Source organism: Oxyura jamaicensis, chromosome 5 (genome assembly GCF_011077185.1).
Source record: "Oxyura jamaicensis isolate SHBP4307 breed ruddy duck chromosome 5, BPBGC_Ojam_1.0, whole genome shotgun sequence".
Taxonomy (NCBI): Eukaryota; Metazoa; Chordata; class Aves; order Anseriformes; family Anatidae; genus Oxyura; species Oxyura jamaicensis.
In genome coordinates this window covers 3,607,877-3,627,887 of record NC_048897.1, presented here as the reverse complement: position 1 = coordinate 3,627,887, position 20,011 = coordinate 3,607,877, and the positions used below count along the sequence as shown (strand labels likewise).

At 40.8% G+C, this 20,011-nt stretch overlaps 1 protein-coding gene across 2 annotated transcripts in view; it reads left to right on the top strand.

Annotated features, from left to right (window-relative positions):
- EXT2 (exostosin glycosyltransferase 2) overlaps window positions 1–20,011 on the top strand; it is a 71,999-nt gene continuing 51,988 nt past the window's right edge. Inside the window, exons 1-7 of one of the 2 annotated variants that reach the window (XM_035329116.1) lie at window positions 1–34; window positions 1,121–1,716; window positions 1,892–1,981; window positions 6,460–6,576; window positions 10,055–10,250; window positions 13,657–13,796; window positions 14,587–14,680. In XM_035329116.1, coding sequence (XP_035185007.1) covers window positions 1,181–1,716; window positions 1,892–1,981; window positions 6,460–6,576; window positions 10,055–10,250; window positions 13,657–13,796; window positions 14,587–14,680 — 1,173 coding nt within the window. In that variant the 5' untranslated portion in view covers window positions 1–34; window positions 1,121–1,180. The remainder of the gene's footprint in view (window positions 35–1,120; window positions 1,717–1,891; window positions 1,982–6,459; window positions 6,577–10,054; window positions 10,251–13,656; window positions 13,797–14,586; window positions 14,681–20,011) is intronic. The other variant, XM_035329117.1, reaches the window with a different exon arrangement.

The following is a 20,011-nucleotide window of genomic DNA, read 5'->3' as shown; positions in this document are numbered from 1 at the left end:
GCGGGCGCTGGGGCCCGAGCGACTGCGGGCGGAGGTGAGTCGGGGCCGGCCCGGCGGCTGCGGAGCGGCCCGGGGAGGGGAGGCGGGCGGGGCCGGGGAGGCTCTGGGAGCTGCCTCCGGTGTCGGGATGGGGACGGAAACTGACGAGAGCAGCTGGGAGAAGGGCGGTGGTTGTAAGAGAGGTGGGTGGTAGCGTCCGGGGTTGCTCCGGTGCTGCCCTGTGCAAGTGCAGGCGCTTCGGGGCTTAGCCGCCCTGTCCTGACAGCCCTTTGTTACGAACTGCTACATATTAAGACCACTTGATGCCGCAATGGCACTTTTTAAATTTATACTCGTTTTCTGCTGTGCAGTTGACTGAGTGACCTTCTTTCTCGCTCCTAAAGCGCAAAACCACCCTGTGTTTGCCCTGAACATATAATTATCCGCATTCTCCTTCGAGAAAGAACCCCTGCCAGCTCTAAAAGTGCCCGCCGTGGAGCACACGAGTTGGAGCTACATTTTTTTTTTATTTTCTTTTTGGTGCTTCATATTACACCGTGGTCTTCGCTAAAAAGTGAATCAGCCTGCAGCGAGCTCTTCTTTAAGTGCTGTTCTTCACAGGGCTGCCGTTGTAACTCATGGGGCAGCCTCCCCCCTGCCCAGGGCACGTTAACAAAGACCGCAGCTATTGCCTTTTTCTTCCCAGATGTACGCTTGTATCGTTGTGGTCGGATACGGTGGTCCTCATGTACAATTTGCTTAGAAAGCTGCTTGGCATTAGAAGCAGCACCACAGCCCCACGTTCTGCACGATGCCCCGGTGCCAGCCCTTTGTGCGATGGCCAGGCTGGGTCTCTTCCCTCACAGCTGAGCTGAGTGTTCGTTCGGTGTTTTTTTGCTGTTTACTGTGAACACATTCAGATGTAGATGGAGAGCCACCTGTGAGGACTCGCTCTTTTGAAACCAGGCCCAGTAGATCAGGTTCCTGTTGTCACGGCCAAGTGGCAGTCCCAGCGTAGTGACCGGTTGGCATCATGTGCTCCGCTGGGACTTGTGAGCGTCTGAAGGAATTTCGCTGTGAAGCTGCTGAGGCAAAGAACCTGTCTTCAGTGGGTTAAGTGATAAGCATGCATCTCTTCCTGGGCTCAGCCTTAAACTCCGCTCTTTCTAACTTGCAGAGACAAGAGATAATTGATTCCATTATGTGTGCGTCGGCCAAATACAACACTCGGGGTCCAGCCCTCATCCCAAGAATGAAAACCAAGCATCGCATCTACTACATCACTCTCTTTTCCATAGTTCTGCTGGGCCTGATAGCCACAGGAATGTTCCAGTTCTGGCCTCATTCCATTGAGTCGTCCAATGACTGGACTGTTGAAAAACGCAGCGTCCATGATGTGCCTGTGGTCAAGCTTCCTGCTGATAGCCCCATTCCTGAGCGGGGAGACCTCAGCTGCCGGATGCACACCTGCTTCGACGTCTATCGATGTGGCTTCAATCCCAAAAACAAAATCAAGGTATACATCTACTCACTGAAAAAGTATGTGGATGAGTACGGGACGTCAGTGAGCAATACCATTTCCAGGGAATACAACGAGCTGCTAACTGCCATCTCTGACAGTGAGTTCTACACCGACGATGTCAACCGGGCCTGCCTTTTTGTGCCGTCCATAGATGTCCTCAATCAGAACACGCTGCGCATCAAGGAGACAGCGCAGGCTTTGGCACAGCTATCCAGGTACTTACAGAAACTTCAGTGTGGGAATCTGAAGAACCCAAGTGGAAAAAATTAAGGTTAATGATGGAGGGGAGGATGCAGAGAGTCAGTGAAGATTTTGACAGAGATTTTAACAGAGCTTATCATTTGTAGAGAGCACCTCTCTAATTATTGTCTGTTTTTTCTTTTGCTGTAGGTGGGATCGAGGCACAAACCACTTGCTCTTCAATATGCTGCCCGGAGGGCCACCAGATTATAACACTGCACTAGATGTTCCTAGGGATAGGTATGCGTCTTGCTGTATTTGAACGCATAGATCTGAGTTTAAATGTCATTGGAGAGGCAGCAAGCCCAGGAGTGCAGCTGATAGCAAAGGATGTGCTCCTTAGCCTTTACAAAACTGGAGTACGGCTTCATCTCCTCTCAAAAAAGGGAAGTAGATAAGTCCTTGTCTCATGTAGAACAAGTTTTTCCTGCTGACAGATATCCTACAGTTTAGCTCTGTTCTTAATTTTACAAGGGATGTGATCTGCAGCGTTTGTTTGTCTTACCTGTTGGGCTTGCTGTAAGGATGGAGACTTTTCAATTTAGACTTGTATCTTGTGTTACCAACCTGAAGTCTTCACAGAATGTCTCATTTGATGCAAATCAGAAGTCATTAGCTTAAAGCTGTTACTGAATATGATTCTGCTGGGCTAGTGCGTTTAGTTGTGCTGAGTTGGATCCCATGTACCCAGTCCCTCTCTTGAAGATCAAGGCTAGCTTTCTTCTGCTGAATGTTTTGTCAACAAAATCTTGCCTGAGATACAGGATAGCTGCGAAGAATGTTGCGTGCATAGTGTATCTTGATTTCTTTGCACCAAAGGCATTGTAAAACATCATTCTTCAATGCCAGAACAGAATGTGTTTTTTTCTGGACATGTTCAAAGAATGTTTGTTTTTCCTAATTACGTCACTGATTGTGAAGAAATGCATTAGTTTTTGACTGTATGAAATGTGATATGGATGGGTGTTATCCTGAAGAGGGCAGTCAAGCATTGTTCTTAGGTAACCAAGCCTGTTAATCTGTTAGTACATACCTGTTGTCTTAAGATTTGTATTTCTTAACAGGATTTTTTTATTTGACAGCGTTCTGTTTAACGGGATGGACTGTTCTGGGACTGTATAAAAAAAATCATAGCCCTTTTTTGGCAAACAGCTGTTGTCATAGCTTGCTGAACTGTTTTGCCCTGCGGCTGCACAATCACTAGCTGTAATACAGTGGAGAGGCAATGACAGTGAATGCGTGGGACTGCGAGAAGGTGGAAACTCATTTCTGTAGGCAGCCAACAATTAGACTGTACTAAGTGTAGTACAGATTCTGGTCACCGGAGCAGAGGCCTGAGTGCTGCAGTGTGTGGTTACAGTATGATTTTGGAGTCCCATGGAGGTCTTAGTTCATAGCCAACAGAATAAGTGAACCAGGTATGCTTTCTTCATCTGAGTACCTCCACATGTTACAGATGAGGCACGTAACAGAGTGTGAAGGACAGTTGTTTGTAGTGTCATGGGATGAGTGGCTGCAGGCCACAACAAAGATGTGCTGGCAGGGTTTGGTGGATTTTGATGGACAGGTCTGAGCGGTACTGGTACATCTCCATAAGGACTCATAGGCAGGATTTTGTGGATGTCTGGTGAAATACGCAGGTAATGATTGAAGTTTGCGCAGGGAACGTGTTCCCTCTTCTGTTCAGCCCATACCTGATATCACACTGAATTGAACAGTGGTGGATCTTAGATATAATAGAATCATGTCCTGCTGATTTGCTGCAGAATATTAATCCAGGTAAAGTAAGACCTTTAGCACAGAGGGGAATTCAGTTGTATAGTGTTTTTACACCTGTGAAAGACTTTAGATAAGTTAGCTCACTGAGTGAGCGTTTGTTCATTAAGTCTTTAAAGCTAATTTCCAGGAGACAGTGTAAAAGTGCTTTACTCCAATTATTTTGAAGATAGAAGTCTGCCTTGGGGGTATGGAGGCTATGTAGCTGGTATTAGCTGCCGTAACATATGTAATCTCGTGCCATAAACCTTAAAAGATAAGCTCTTTGTTATTTGTTAGTAAGTGCTATTGAATTTGGTACAACAGTGTGGATGAAGGGATTTCTTTCGCTAAGCTACTCTGTAGCTGTAGGGTTCAACATATGGACTAAGATTCTTCTTCCTTCTGCTTCGATTGATGAATTGGTGTCAGTGACTTGTGAGATTTGGCAGAAAACTGATGATGATGGCAGCTGGGCAGAAACACAGAGTGCAGACCAGTTGGGGTGCTTCCTGGAGAGAAAGAAGGATCAATACCTGAGACGTGGTGAAAAGTTGCTTAGGAGCAGGCTTACTCCTCATTGCTCAGTGCAATTTAAAGATTATTCATCTTGACTACGTTAGGAGTTAATATCTCTATTCCCTTGGCGCAACACACAACGAAAATCTGCGAGGAGTTATTTAAATGGTGTTGGTTCCCGGTGGGTTTGTGTAAGGAACGGTCTGCATGACACACACCTGCTTTCTCAAGGCTGATGAGGTGCTGTCATGTTTTCACCGGATCCAATTAAAACAATCTGGTTGTAGTTTCCCAATTAGGGGGTTATAAAAAGAGGAGAGAGGTATAAAGTGCAAGAACAGCAACACCCAAGCCAGTTTTTTTTTTCTTCCTCCCTGCTTGTAGTTGAATTGATGTGGATAAGCCCTGGAACACTCAACTACAAGGGTGAGACCTGGTCATGATAGCATTGTACACGTAACATGTACATGCCCCCACCAAAGGGGGGAAGCACTGGAAAGGAACCCCAGCTAATCACTTAGAGCATAAATTCTCACTCAGCACGTGCTTGATTTATCATCCTTCTTCTCCAGTTGATTTCTGCTCCTACAAATAGTTTGTGCTCTGACTGGAGAGTAATAGAGAGAGTTGCTTTGGTTTTGTAATTGTTATCAAACTGAACTGCTTCTCTAATCCAGAGCCTACAGTTTTCAAAGAGCTTCTTAAATGACATTTAGAACTGCTTGCCTGGCTACTTGGGTGGAGTCACGTTTATGCCCAAACTTGATTGTGATGTTGGGATGCTAAACAGCCGTGCTGCAGTTCAGGGCGGGAAGTGAAGTATCCTGCGGCACATCTGAAGGGAGTTAAAGCAGGCAGAACATACCGGTGTTTAACCAGGGTGTCGTGTTCCAAGGGGAAAAAATAATCAGTCTTGGATGACAATTAAGTAGAACAATAATCTGTTATATAACAGCAGTGGAAAAACTGCTCTAAACACTATACTAAGGATTTAATTCAGTGGTAACTGAAAAGTAGAGTAGCTCCTAATAGGCTGTCAGCACATCTTCTGGCCTCGTCTTGACTTCCTTCTGATGCGCGTATTTTGATTACTGATGGGACGTGCCTGCTCCAATCTGAACTATGACAATGTGCAAGCTTGTGACAGACAGCAAGACTGCTGGCTGTAATCAGAGCTGCTGCAGTGGGTACAGCTCCTCAAGATCCTTTCGGTAGTGCCTGGAGTAGTGGGGCATTGTGTTCTGCTTCTTTGCCTAGAGAATGAGAGAAACTGCAACAGGAAGAATATTTTTCTGCATATTTATCTGGTAATTTAGGCAGACCCAGTATCCCAGGGGCAGTTTAAAGGATAGCCCACCCTGCTGTTTGGTGACAAAGGGCTGAAAGCGCAGTCAGCTGTTCAAGAAGTCTCACTAAAGAAGCTGAATCTGAGCTTCTTTTGGAATCAGGATGATGTGTCCGCTGTGCCAACTGGTCACTGGAGATGAAATGGTAACTGCAAAGTTGATGTCCTCTACTGGCATATTTCAAAGAAGCTGGATTCGGGACAGGAGATAACACACCCGTTTCTTTCAGCACTGTGGATGATGCATTGCATTCTTGTGTTCACATTCTCTTCTGTTTTTTAGAGCTCATTACTTCTGTGTAATAAAAGGTTGTCCTGTCTAGAAAAAGCCACAGACAATCAGGTTTGTCCCCTTGGGAGGTTGAAATATGTCTTCATTTATCCATCCTTGATTATTCCCATGTTTTCTAGCACAGCAACCCAAGCCGCCCCTACTCTTGGAGATCAGTTTTGGAGCATATCAAATTCGCATTGCATTGTGTTCTGCTTATAGCATTTCTTGTGTAATATAGAACCAAAATAAACTTTACTAGTTAGTGTGATCACTCTGAAAATATGGTGCGAACAAATCGTATTTGCCTGAGAAGTCTTGAGAGTTGTTACAAGCTCCAAAAGCACTGTGTTATTTTATCTGGACTTGCACCTGGAATAGAGCTTGTCTAACACATGGAGCTGTGCTACGTGCTGTTTCAGGGTAGACATATTAAGAAATATGTTAACTAGTATAAATAAATAAGAATGTATTTCTTCAAGTTAAAGTTGACTTGGTATGTGTCAGCTTGGAAAAATGCAGGATGGTCATAATGACTGCAATAGATTCCATTTCCCTATAATAATGCAAAAACAGTTCTTTCCTCAGTGATCATACGCAATTGTAAACATTCCCTTGATGACTGGATCCAACCTGGCAGTAAGCCCAGTCCAGGAAAGCTAAAGTGGAGGTAAAAACTGCAGGGAAAATGCCACTGACAGAAGTCGAGGGAAAAACTCTTATCTCAGATGCATCTTTTTGACGTTCTGGTAACTATGATCAGTAAATACTGCTCTGAGTTGGAGTGATCTACGTGCTCTGTTTATGTTTTTTTCTTGTCTTTTTCAGGGCTCTGCTAGCTGGTGGAGGCTTCTCCACGTGGACTTACCGGCAAGGCTACGATGTCAGTATTCCTGTTTACAGCCCGTTGTCTGGGGAAGTGGATCTGCCAGAAAGAGGACCAGGGTAAAGCAAGCCCAATTAGTTGGGCAAAATGTATTCGATACTGTGTTTAATATGGATGCTGATATAATACAAAAACAGCTGCCAGCTTGTTGTTGCTCTGAGGCAATTTTGTAAGAGTTGTTCTGCTCATGCCTGGATCTTGCTATTAAAATATACGACAGTTCCATGCCAATAGCCTCGTCTAATCTGCCCAGGTGTGGTTTAGGGACGAGATGGGGACTTCTTTTCAGAGTTTCTCTTTTCCCCACCTCAGAAACTGAAGTGTGATAAATGATGGTCTGACAGTACTTTAGGAGACCCACTCCAGAAACTGAAGTGTGAAAGATGATGGAGTGTCAGTGTGTCTTGTGGCATTAGGTTCAATGTGCCTAATACAGCAAGTCAGCTCACTGGAACTAAATAAAAATAGTTGTTACTGTGAATTTTTTTTTAACAGTTAGGTAAAGCAAGGCAGTAATTCAAAGTAATACAGATTCCCTAATAAATGATCTCTTCAGACAACTTATGTTACGATGCTTAAGTAGGGGCAAGAGATTACTAAAGCAATGGTAAAAGCAGCATGCTGTACCTGCATTGTGACTTTCAGGAGGTAAAGGGATCATGGGGAGCAGCATGTGTGTTTCAGGTAGTATGAGACAGTGCAAACTTCCAATATGTAACAGGAGAACAGGAGCAAGGACCTGATATTTACCTCTCTGTATGTCTTACAGATACATTCTTTCTAAATCAGTTTAGATGTTTTGGTAGTTCTGAAGTCCTTTGGAAATGACATGGTAGAAGAGGTAGAAGGAGAAGCGTGGAAATAGAGCTCTGAAGAGAAGAAGTTCTTGCAGAAAGAATCTTAAGGAGGCTAGTGTGGTTAGCTCATGAAGCAGCAGAATGAGAGCTGACTTGTTCAGGTGAATAGTTACATCCAGAGATTTTAATACTGATGTTTTATTTATTTATTTATTTTACTAGTACTGGAGTAAGACATACAATCAAAGAAATCACCATGATGCTGTATTTGGGAGTAAAGCAAGACAAGTGGGACATGAAGCACTAACTTTATCAGATAATGTAATTAGCCATTTGAAATGAGCTACTCTGGGAAACAGTGGTTTCTCTTATCCATTTGTGCCTTCAGAACAAGAATAGGAAGAAGTCTGGAAGACACCTTAATTGATTGCGAAAGGCTGCTCTTTTCGTATTCCATAAGCCTTTAATTACACGGCTGAAAACATTTCACTGTCTTACCCGTGTTGTGGTTTAAAAGGTGAGCAGACTGAGGCGGTGGGAGTAAATGACACGCTCACTGATTGTGAAGATCAGGTTTGAATGTGCAGAAGCTTTAGGTTCTTTTTTCCTGTAGAGAGTATGAATTATTAGAGTTGAAAACTGATTTGAAAGGGTGCTGCTAGTTACAGACCAAAAAAAAATTACTGTTGTTTGGCTTGTTGTCTTCCCTGGTAAGGGCAGTGTTCTTGCTGTGGCTCTGTGCTGCTCTAAGGCATCGCAATCAGTTACAGGACAGACCTGTGCAGCAGTGGTTTGCTTTAGTCACACACTTCACAATCCTGATTGTGATACTCCTGGACCTGGCCGGTATAGGGGCATCTGTTTGAATCCCAGTCGATTCTTTATATATCTCAGGTATTGTTACAGTTAAACACAGAGTGAGAGCATGCTTTGTATTTCTGTCTGGAAAGCATGCACATGATGATAGGTTTCAGCCTGTGCAGAATCTGCTGTAAAGAGAGATCCGATCATACTGTTCATGGCCGTGTAGCCAGCTAAATGCTGCGGGAGTCTGTGTTTTGGGGGTGTGTTGTAGGTTCCCTGTTCTCAGAGGCACTCAATTTCTTGTGAGGAGCAAACTGCAGTCTCCAGAGTACCATCTAGTGGCCAGTTAGCATCACGAAATGAAACGTAAAAGTTTGTTTGCTTTATGCAGGAAGGCTGTGACAAGGGAGCAGTGCTTGGAGTTTAGGCTTGACTGGGGTAAATTATTACTTTCCATTACACTAAAGCATTATTTCCTGGTAGCTGCCCTGTGCCTTTTTTTCTTTTTTTTTTGTAACAAGATTTGATCACTGGATTTGGATGTCATACGTGGATGATAGTTTAAAGGCAAAATTTGGTATTAAACACATAAACACTCCTGCACAATTCTTAGCTGGTTGTTTTTTATCACTCGTGTAGCAGTATTTCCTTTTTTTAAGGCAAATCCTTTCGTGTTCCTCTTACAGAACTGAACTGAGAGTATTTGATTTATTCTCCTTTTTAGTTGAGTAGTTTAAATTATTTTGCTTCCATCTCTGCTAGTAATGTATATTCTATAAAGCTTTTGGTAGCAGGATGGTAGCAGTTGGAGACTTAGAAAAATAGAGTGTTTAAAAAAAAAAAACTGTGCAAGTCTTATCTGTTAATTGGATCAACTAAAGTGACCAGCAGGAAAATAAGTAAAAGAGGTGAGAAGAGCAGTGGGAAAGGTCTGACTTTATACAGTGTGTGTTTGTGTGTGTTCTCAAAGAGTGTAAATTAAAAATAGTATCACGTGGAGCAGAATTGGAATCCTAAGTGCAGGCCTCCTATTTCCTGTGTTCTTTTGGCTGAGTTGAGGGCAGTCTCTCACTATGTGTTCCCTTGAATGGGAAGCAGTGGAGCAGTCTGACTTATTTTATCTGTTAAAAAAAAATCAGCGAGTATGTTTGTAAGACATGCTCTATTTCATCATTAACGAAACTCACTTTTTAAAGCTGTGAGCATCTAATTTGAGACTCCGTTTCTGTGTGCTTTACATCCAATGCTAATTCACGTCTTGAAATACTTCAGCGTTAAAGCACATCTTGAATATGCATATTTCTGGGACATGGTAGGAGTTGAGAGTGAGTAGGCTACTGAGCCTTCCTCCTTGTCCTGGAAGTGTTGCCTTTATGGTGCCCTAAAGGTACAGAACTGAATCCCAGCTAATGAGATGAGCTTGTCCTGTTGTTACTGTCACCATATCAGGGTGGAATATGCATGCGGTAGCTGAGTGGACAGTTCAGCGTCTTTTTTTCTATTAAAATCGATGAGAAAAAATATGGGAGGAGAAACTAGTAGCAGCATTCATTGTCTACTTTGTAACAGTACACAAACACCAAATAATAGAATGAACAACGCTAGCATCAGCAGTAAGCTGTTTTAATATATAGCCAAATAATGTTTGTTTCAGTTTATAAAATATATTATAATCAAAGTGCTGATTTTAATATAATAAGCACTCTTTCCGCGTATATTTTATTAGGAGATGTAAATAGTGCTGAGCCACTTAATATCCAAAATTTAATTATCTTGCATCATTACACTTCTCACTCTTGTCTGAAAATATGGTCTTAATACTGTGTCCACATGTAGCAGAATGAGATTAACTTTTCCAGGGTGGAAAGAAATGTGTTGTAGAGCATCTTGGAAGTAAACTTGCGGTGCTGCCAAGTAACCTTGCTGTGTTTTTCAGTCCCCGCAGGTATTTCATTCTGTCATCTCAAATGGCTCTGCACCCAGAATACCGGTCTGAGTTGGAAGCTCTTCAGGCTGAGAATGGGGAATCGGTGTTGGTCTTAGACAAATGCACAAATCTGTCAGATGGTGTCCCTGCTGTTCGCAAACGCTGTCACAACAATCAAATCTTTGATTATCCTCAAGTGCTTCAGGTAAGGCTATCTCCCCTGCAATCTTCTCTTCCCCTTGGTGTCTGGCTTGGTTGCGGAGCTGTTGCTATTTAGCACTGATAGGAAACTTTTTGTATTCTACTTAACTCGCTAGGGTAACTGTGTTTTGAAAATGCATGGTTCATTACATTAGCTTGGATGTTATATCCTAACTTTATTATTTATCCAAAACTTTATTTTTAATTGGGCTGAGAACTGTGTACTCAAACTTACATAGAGGCTACTCTGCAGTCTGAAAAAAACTGCTTATATGTAACATCTACATGGGGATGATCGTGGTGGTCTTTTAGTACCAAATGAGGTAAACTTAAAAGTGATATGGAGATACCACCAAATCCAGCTGCAGCGAGGGGTGAAACTTTGGAAGGTCAGACACAACTGGTTGCTTTAAAACTGGGGTGGAACTTCAGAATCTACACTTTCCAGAGTAACTGGCAAAATGAGCTTCGGTAGGCATGATTTGGAATTGATGTCTAAATTCTGACAGTTCAGGCCTTGTTAGAGGGAGTTTGGGACAGAAGCCTGCTTCGTCAGTTGGGGGGGGATTAAAATGAACTTTACAGAGTTTACGCATAGATTTACTTTTTGGGGGGAAAGGTGCTACATTTCACAAGAGTTGGTTGGGTTAAATTTTTTGTATGTAACTTAGTAGTTAAACCCTAGAAAATGCTCTCTGTAGATACAACAGACTGAGCTGGAAGACTTGTCAGCATGCAGCTATGAAAACATCTAGGTGAAATGTGTTTGATGGCCGTGGCCCAACTTCCAGAGGCCTTTTGATGTGTCAGTGAAGATAAAACTAGATAGCGTTCTCAGACCCCTGGGTCTCCTGGCAGCTCGCTGACGGAGAGGTGCTTTGGCATGCGGCGTGGTGAAGTGAGTTATGCCACAGGCCACTGTGCTCTGTCTGTGGCCACCAGCACATAATCTGTCTTTGAACTTCAACAAATAATGGTAAAATAACAAACAGGCTGAAGAAAGGGAAAGTTTCCACCCCTCCTGTTATGTTTTGTAGGAAATATGTTTAAAATTCCTTTGGGAGGAGGGGGAGAGGGAGGAACGGGTGACCGTGAGTCCTAAGCGGGCAGCCAGAGGGGGGGTGAAGAATCTGTTTGGTTTATTTCTTTAAATACAAGCTGGATTGCTCAAGGATAGCAAATCGGGGATCTATATCTATATCTTGCTATGTATTATTTTATAACTCTGAAGGGAGCTGGCACATGCCGAGATTGTTAAAATACTTTCCTTTGCAGAGCCCTGCATCTCCCTTTGGAATGTCTGGCTGATAACGGTGGTGATGTGAGGAGATGTATTTATAGTAACCTTTGTCTAGACAGGAAAAATGGTTATCTGGGCAGATGAGCATGTGTGTCCACATCTGGGCTTTTTTTTTCTCCCCCTCTCCAAGACCTTACTAGGGTCTCTTCCACCTGCTCTTCTGCGGTCTAGTGAGTGAATGGTTAAAATGTGTGCTCATTCGCTCTGCTCCTTCCATTCCCCCCCAGCTTTCTTTTCCTTCTTTTCCTGTCTGGTGGTGGGGGAAGGGGGGAAGCCTGAGGACTGATCACAGTTCATCCTTTCCAGCACTGCCTTTACAGATTTCCTACTAGGCAGGGTCTTGGGCTTCTGGGCTGCTAATGCTTCCTGCTTGCAGTCTTCTCTTGGATGAGATTTTCATACTGATCAGTGCTGTGTAGATAGGAACGCAGGTCTCACGACTGCACTAGGAAACAAGTGAAGAGCCAGCAAACCCCGTTGTATTTCCTCGTTCCATTTTGATGTTTTGCTGCCCTGCTGTGCCTCCTGGCTCCTTTTCCTCAGGCAACAGAATGCAAGCTGAAAAGATGTTTTCTTATCTGTGGGAGCCCCTGTATCAACTTTATAATTTTTCTTTCTTAGACTTGGCAATAATACTGACTTGGGCTTTTTCTTTGTTTGTGTAGCTAAACTCTACAAGCATGTTTGTTTTGCCATCTTGAATCTGTACCAAGGCTCTTCAGTGACAGTAAGAACTAAAGTCCCTATTTGCAGGATGAGTGTTTAAACTCTTTATTTTTTTGTCTTGAATGTCGTGGATGTGAATAAATGGATAATATTCTTTTTTTTTTTTTTTTTTTTTTTTTTTTTAGCAGCTTTTTATATCCTTAAAGCCCCCTTTAGCCATCTTCCTCCTGTTGTTAGCATTTCAGAATAAGTAGTCTTGACGAAGGTGGTCTTTCCTTGTAGATCATGTTCTCGCGATAAGTAATGGTACATTTATTTATTTTTTCCTTGGAAGTGTGCTGCCCAAGACTGAACACACTACTCTGTCTGGGGTCTTACATTGCTGAGTAGAGTGAGTGATTACTGCTGGTCTCTTAGGTTGTACATCTTTCTACATTATAATAGCACTTCTGGGTGGAGTGGTTCATTTTTGCAACATTGATGTTGTTGCATCGAATATCCTTTATTTACCTGGCTTTTTGTATGAAATATCCTTTTCTACAGAGTGCAAAACATAGCCCATTATTTCCTGCTTTATATTTGTGTGGTTGGTTATTTTTATCTAAATATTGAACCCTATATATCGGTATTTTAGTCAATTTCTCCATATAGTGTCAAACTCTAATCCTGTTATCCATTATGCTTCCTAATCCTCCAAAAATGTAAGTGTTGCCACGTCTAATAAGCATGGTCTTAATTCTGCTTCTCACTTTACCAAAGGAACACATTGAATAATGTTAGATCTAGGGGACGTTTTTTAGAACTCTTTGATCCATCACTCAGTTTTACCTGTGAACCACTGCTAAGTGCTTTATATTTAGAGCTTTGTAACTGTAATTTATGTAATTATAAAGCTTATGAGGGCTTTAGCAAGCCTATGATTTCCTAATTTGCTTGTGAAAATGTTATCAAAGATTATGTCAAACGCCTTTTAAAGTTGAGATGTGAAACCTGTTACTTCTCTGCTGTCCATAGAGCTGGATTGCCCTATAATGGAAATAAATTGGTTTGGCTTTGTGCAGTGTGTACTCAATACCTTCATGTTTGTTATTGCTCATCTTGTTATGCCAAACTTTCAAAATGTTGCTTTTCTCCCTGAATTTTCTCAATTAGAATTCTGAAATTAGGCCACTATAATAAAGCATAGAAGAGTCCCATTAGCTGATTTCTTAACTCTACGCTTGGTATTTATAAGTCACTAGTAGATAAAGTTCTGTAATTATTTTGAACTTGCTGATAACTCGGAATACATTGGTAGTACAGAGCAAGCCTGTTTTCCTTTTGACTTGTTTTTTTACAAGTGAGAGGGCAGGAGTGCATAATACATATCTACACATGTAATACAGCTATAAAATTTGTTTTTTTTTGTTCCCTCATCTGTGCGTTGGATATCATTTGTTGACAGGAAGCTACGTTCTGTGTCGTTCTACGTGGAGCCCGCCTGGGTCAGGCTGTGCTAAGTGATGTTCTTCAAGCTGGCTGTGTCCCAGTCATCATTGCCGACTCCTACATTTTACCTTTCTCTGAGGTTTTGGACTGGAAGAGGTCTGTACACTAACTATTGTACATCCTACACGTGCATAAGAGATATCCATTACATTCAGTGATTTGAGTGACATCACTGTAATAAGCCAAATGTACTGGGGGGATACAGTGAACGGAATACTTGGTAAGATAGATGTCCTTGATGTGTTTATGCATCAAAAACAGGAGTGGAAAACAAAGGAGGCGGAGATGACTGAGCATTTGGTTATCCTCTAGCCAATGATACCTGTTCTAAAACAGATTTGTGTTGTTGTCTTACGCTTGTGCTGTGTGATGATGGATCTGCGTTCAGATGCCCAAGAAGTACGTGCCAGAAAGGACATCATATAAACAACAAATTTATTATATTGTGTCGGAATTCCTGAGTTTGAGACTGAAAAGTATAATTATTTTGCAGCTGAACATGCTATGTTATTTTTATATGTTTTTTCTTTTCTATGTGTAAACAATGCCCAGTTACGTTATCTTAGGATAATACAAACAAAAATTACTAATTTGTATGCATATATGCTATTACTGGTCACTCCAAGAGATCTAAGATAACAGCAAGTCAATGGCAGTCTGGGGATGGGAATTCAGGAACTCTGAGTCTCTGTCCTTTCCACATCCCGTAGTTTGTCTCCACCGATCAGTTGGTAAAATAATTAACTACATTGAGAGGAGACTGCTTATTTCTGCCAACATCTTCTGAGCACATCATATTGGAATAGGGCAAGGTTCTGGGTTGACCTCTTTTAATGTGGAACTTCCTTTTTCTCACCTTACTGTTTTCCTGGTTGTTTGCTTATAGGGCTTCTGTTGTCATCCCTGAGGAAAAGATGCCAGAAATGTACAATATTCTGCAAAGTGTTCCCCAGCGACAGATTGAAGAGATGCAAAGACAGGTAAAATAATGTACTGAATTTAAATTTTCCTTTATTTGCAGATCATGTGGGTTCATATGCCTGCCTTACAGCGGAATTTGTTGGACTGCAGTATTACTGATACTTTGATGTTAATATTTTGATTAGTCTACCTTCTCCTTTCTTTATGTTTAGCATATGCGTTCACCATTACTTGCCAATATTTTATTTTCAGCCATCACTGGTACAGCTAAATCTGTTAAACAGCAGCTGTTGAGCAGTGCTACATTACCCGTTAGGTCAGGAAGTTAAGAATACTGCATATGATTGCAATTGCAGAATACTTGAGTTGGCAGGGTTCAGTTACTCAGAATGGAATTTCTCCAACCCCTCAATTTTAACTTACATGCTATTGTGAAATGTATTATAGAATCCTTAGCATCCACAGTGATCAAAGGCTCCCCATCCAGATCTGAAATGTGAAATTGAGGTTTTGACCACCTGCTTTTTCATGTAAAGATCATATTGTATTTGCCATGAGTGGATACTACTGGTTCCTAGCAAGGTAGTCAAACTGCTTGCATGAGCTTTTTTCTTGTGTCCATTCTGCTTTCTTAATGCACACATTAAGAAATGGAAACTCTTGCTGAAGGCAAGTTTACTGCCTGCTCTTACATATTAACATGATTCTGCTGAAATTGCAGCACACATTTGTTTTCTTCTTTCTACGTGGTATCTAAATCGATTGGTATCTGAAAGAAAAAGTCGGAGTCTATCCCAAGAGAAACTTTGGCTTGTTGATAAATTTTAATCCCTCAAAATGTGAGGGAAACATGAACTGAAAAATGTTTTAAATATTTTAACTAAGTTGATGATTCCTCTGAGAGGGAGATCTCACTTGTTTTGCAATTGGAAGAGCCAAGGTCATAAATTATCCAAACTTGTGAACAAAGTCTGTTTGGTTGGGTAGAGTCAAAAGGAAGTATTTTATGTAGTTAACTCCAGTTGATGCTGATTCCTGTTTGTAACAGCAGCAAAGATTTGCTGCTATGGGCACAGCCATCATAGATTGCTTTAATTCAAGAGCTTATACTTACAGCACTCACTGAACAGATCAGCACTGATGGCAGTGTGAAGAGACTTGTTGCCAAATTACACCTAGGGCAGGATTCGTGTTGTTCCATGCTGTTGAACCATGTCTCATTTGGTGGTTGGACTGTATGGATGACATTTTTGGGCCAGAGATGAATGAAGATGTTAGCATATATTATAAATTTATGACCAGGTTCTGTAATCCTTCTAATCTTTTTGCACTGAACATATATTGTTATAAGGTAGGGAGATGTTACTGTTTTTTCTGATGAGGAACCCAGGCATAGAGAAATTAAGTGCTAGATACATAATGAAAAAGTAAACTATATGAGCTCAGGTGACTTTTAGAGGTGCGCAGGATTTCTGTAGTGAGGTTTCTCCAATGATTGTGAAAACATTTCTGAAATTTCCTTGCACAACCTCAGTGACAAACTTATCTCTTGTGTGGTACTTGTAAAAAGTAACCCAAGGCATGGTTTCTCTGGGTGCGACCTACAGCACTCTAGTTTAATTATTTCTACCTAGGCAATGCTAAAATGTACATTGTGCGTAATAATGCTGGATATGTGTGGATAAAATAGACTCTCAAATGTAGCAGTACGCATCTTTCATGCCTGAATTATTTTGTCAGCTTCACTTTGCTGTACTGTGAGTCTGCAAATATCACAGTAGCCATCAGAGGTCTCCTTTCTCTTTAGTCCCTACACACAAATGATCTATTTTGGAAGGGCCCAGTGGCAGCACCAAATTGCCATGGGCAGTAGCAGAAGGAGAAATAGCTTCACTGTTACAATGCCTAGAAACAGAATTTTGCTTGATTTTTCTTATTTTTCTCTGACATGAATGTAGATATACTAACACAAGGATGTTAAGCATAGTAAAGCTTTAGAACTGACATTGATAGTCTGTTGAAGTGTGCAGTGATTTTCTTGTTCATTTTACTAATATTATAAAATAATCATTTTAGGGTAGTGTTCTTCTACAGAGAAAGTGCTTTACATCATGGACAGCTTAAATAGTGATTTTAAAGTATGAAATCAGGGAACCACACTGGTTTGTGTATTTTCACTTTTACTTTTCCCCTTTACATTTACAATGTATTTCTTGGATACTTTGCAATAAAACAACCCTAAGTCAGATGATCTATAAGCTATCTATGTTACAGGTTACTCTACAAAATTAAGCTAAAATAAAAAATATTTTAATACATAGAATGCAGTTTTAGTCTGTGTCTGGTGAGAATTTTTGGATTATAGATGGTTTGCAGTAGTCATTGGGTCCAAAGCATCACTGAACACGTTGGAAACACCAGTTCTATTGACTGGAGGTGAGAATCATCTCTTTCTAAAGCTCTGTCTCACACACTGTTTTGTTCTGAATGTAGTTTTGTCTTTTGGTGGTGAGAATATTGCAATGAAGTTATAAGGTCTGTCTTTCTCTTGTCTTCCTGAATTTATTTCTGTCTGCGTATTGAGGATACTTGAACGTGTTATCCATATGTTCCGTGTGCTGTCAGCTGTATTTACAAGGTGGAGTCCAAGTGTAAGCATCTGTGAAATTCCCTTGCTGTTACACGGTTCTGTGTCCTAGAAATCTCATATGGTGCAAAACTACTTACTGACTGATACTGTGCTGACTACCAATAACTTGATTGCTTTTCCTCATTGATAAATGTGCAGTAATATTCCACCTGTGCTACAGATTTGTTTCCTTCCTCCTCCTCAGTCTCACAGCAGGGAGCAGTTGCATGCTTTACTTAGTTTCTTTCGATTTGAATGCTTCTGGAAAAAAAAAGTCTTAGGACTTTTTGGCTGGCCAAAATATCCTCCCATTTTTTTGAGTGTCTTGACTTACTGACCATGTACAATGATAAATGAATAAAGATTCACAATATAAACCTGGCATGATGCTAGGAGAGAATTTCGAGTTGGAATGCATCTTCCGAGGAGGCTGGTGCTCATGGTAGTTCAAAAGCAAAGTGAATTTCTGACAAACATTCTTTTTAGTTTCTTAGGAAGGAACTACTGAAGTGAAACTCAACTGATACATGTTTGTGGCATAAATCTGCAGGTGAACTGGAGAGATTTATGCGTGCTTTCAGATGTGATCAGAGGCAGTCATAAATACATTTTATTCTGCCTAGCCATGGTAGAGCAACAAAACTTCAAAATACTGTTTTTACAAGTAACCCATGTTTCTCAGTAATGCTTAAACCACTTCAAGAGCTAATAACACTTTGTATACAACAATCATTTTTTTTTTTTTCAAATGGAGGAAAGTTGACTAAAACTGGCCTTGTAGCCTTTTTTCTCCAGATGATTGTATTTTTTTATTATTATTTTTTTACTAAGAATTGTTCTTACCTAGATGGAAACAAAGGCATTTAGATCACAATAATCATGTTGTTTCTTGTATTTATATTGTGAAATGCCTGGAGTTTGCTATAACAGTTACAAAAAGGTTGGTCCATATCTGATATGAGAATGAAGAAAAAGTGATCTTTGCAAAGAGCTTTGACTAAAATTGATGCAAAAACCGTTTTATACCACCTCACAGTTTCCTTTACAGGTGGGTTTTGTTTAGGTTTTAATTTAAAAACTTGGTTTTATATCCACATGAATTGCTAGAATTCCACTAAGGGAAACCATATATTTTTGATAATGACTTGTGAAATATGCTTTGCTCTTACCTGCCGATTAACATACTTTCTCAGTAAATTAAGAAACCAATTGACATGCTCTGACATGAGTATGGCTGACATCATCCTCTCTTTAGCCAGACAGAACAAATCTTTGCTCTAAATTTATCCTGGTTTTTAGTAGGATGAAGCATACATTTGTCATAACTATCAGACTTCCTGGGTGCTACAGCCATTGTGGAAGTGAAGTCTTGCTATCTGACTGCTTCGGTGTCAGTGGCTCTCTTGATAATGTAGTAGTTGTTATCCATATGTGGAAAACCTCATAATTAAAATAAACTTTATTGTATGTGTTAATTTGCCAGTTTTCTTAGTTGATTAGGTACTCCTTTTGTAGTGTTTTATTGCAGTTGATTCTCTGGAGATCACGTGTCAAGGTTTATATGCATACAAATATTTTTTTTCCCAAGTTGACATAGATTGTCTGCTTTTAGGAAGTAAACTTCTACCTATGCTTAATTTCTGCATTGTTTCTGGAAGCACTTTTAGCTGTACAACTGCTGAAGAAAAGAGGATCTTAAAGAGAAGTACTACACTTAAAATAGAAAAGAAATAATATTTGAAAAGATTTTCTGAGATGAAATACAATGATCACAAGCATCACACACTACTGTCATGAGAAGGGTAAAATACAGGTGCCTTGCATTGCTGGTGTGGCCTATAATTTCCTATTTCCTATAATACAGCTTTATTTTGCCTAGTTGTTTTGTAGGGCAGGATGTGGTATGAGCTCAGAAAGAGGGGCAGTAGTATTTAGTCATGTGAGCAGAGTCTAGTGTGTGGGAAATCTGAATTAATTTCTACTGCCCTGCAATTATACCTGATTGTGTTGAGATCTCTAGAGATTAGCTATATTAACGTATGTTTTTTTTTGTTCAAGCTTGCAGAACTTTTTGCCCTCAACGATTCCTGGTTCATTTTCCTGCCTTTCCTCACAAACAGAACTCTGCTGTGCTCATACCCTAGTCTGTGCTGTTGTGAAAAATTGCTATGTATTTTCAATATTACATGCACGGACTATGCCTGTGAAAACTGGAGGCTAGCATGTTGTAGTTCTTAAAATCTCCAGTGTATTGATCATCAAAAAAGCCTCTGCTAGTTGAGCTGCCAAAGTTAATAGCCGCCTTATGCATCTCTGGGCCTGCTGTCTTGTCTGTTTTGTACAGTAAGGTTGTCATTCTCATTTTCTTTGAAGCTTCCTTGAACCATCCCCCTCTCACAAATAGTTCCATATGGAGTCTGAAACGCTGGCAGAAGTGCCCAGAGGCAAGTTGATAAGTAGTTCAGCTGCACGGCTACGATCCCAGCAGACTTGATGCTATATCCTTACGCTTCGTTTTCTCTGCACCACAAACCAGCACCTAGTTAATAGCAAAGCTCTAGAAGTGGAGGGGCAAGAAGTAGAATTAAATGTAGTACATATGTATGGTAAAGAGGGAGATCAGCTTTTTTGTTTTGCTCCTGAAGAGGAAGAGTGAAACAGGAAGAAAAAAGGCAAAAGAAAACATTGCTAGTATCTTCGTATCCTGTGTCTTGTATAGTTTCCTTTCCAACTAAGTTTTTTTTCTAGTGTTTTGCTTTGA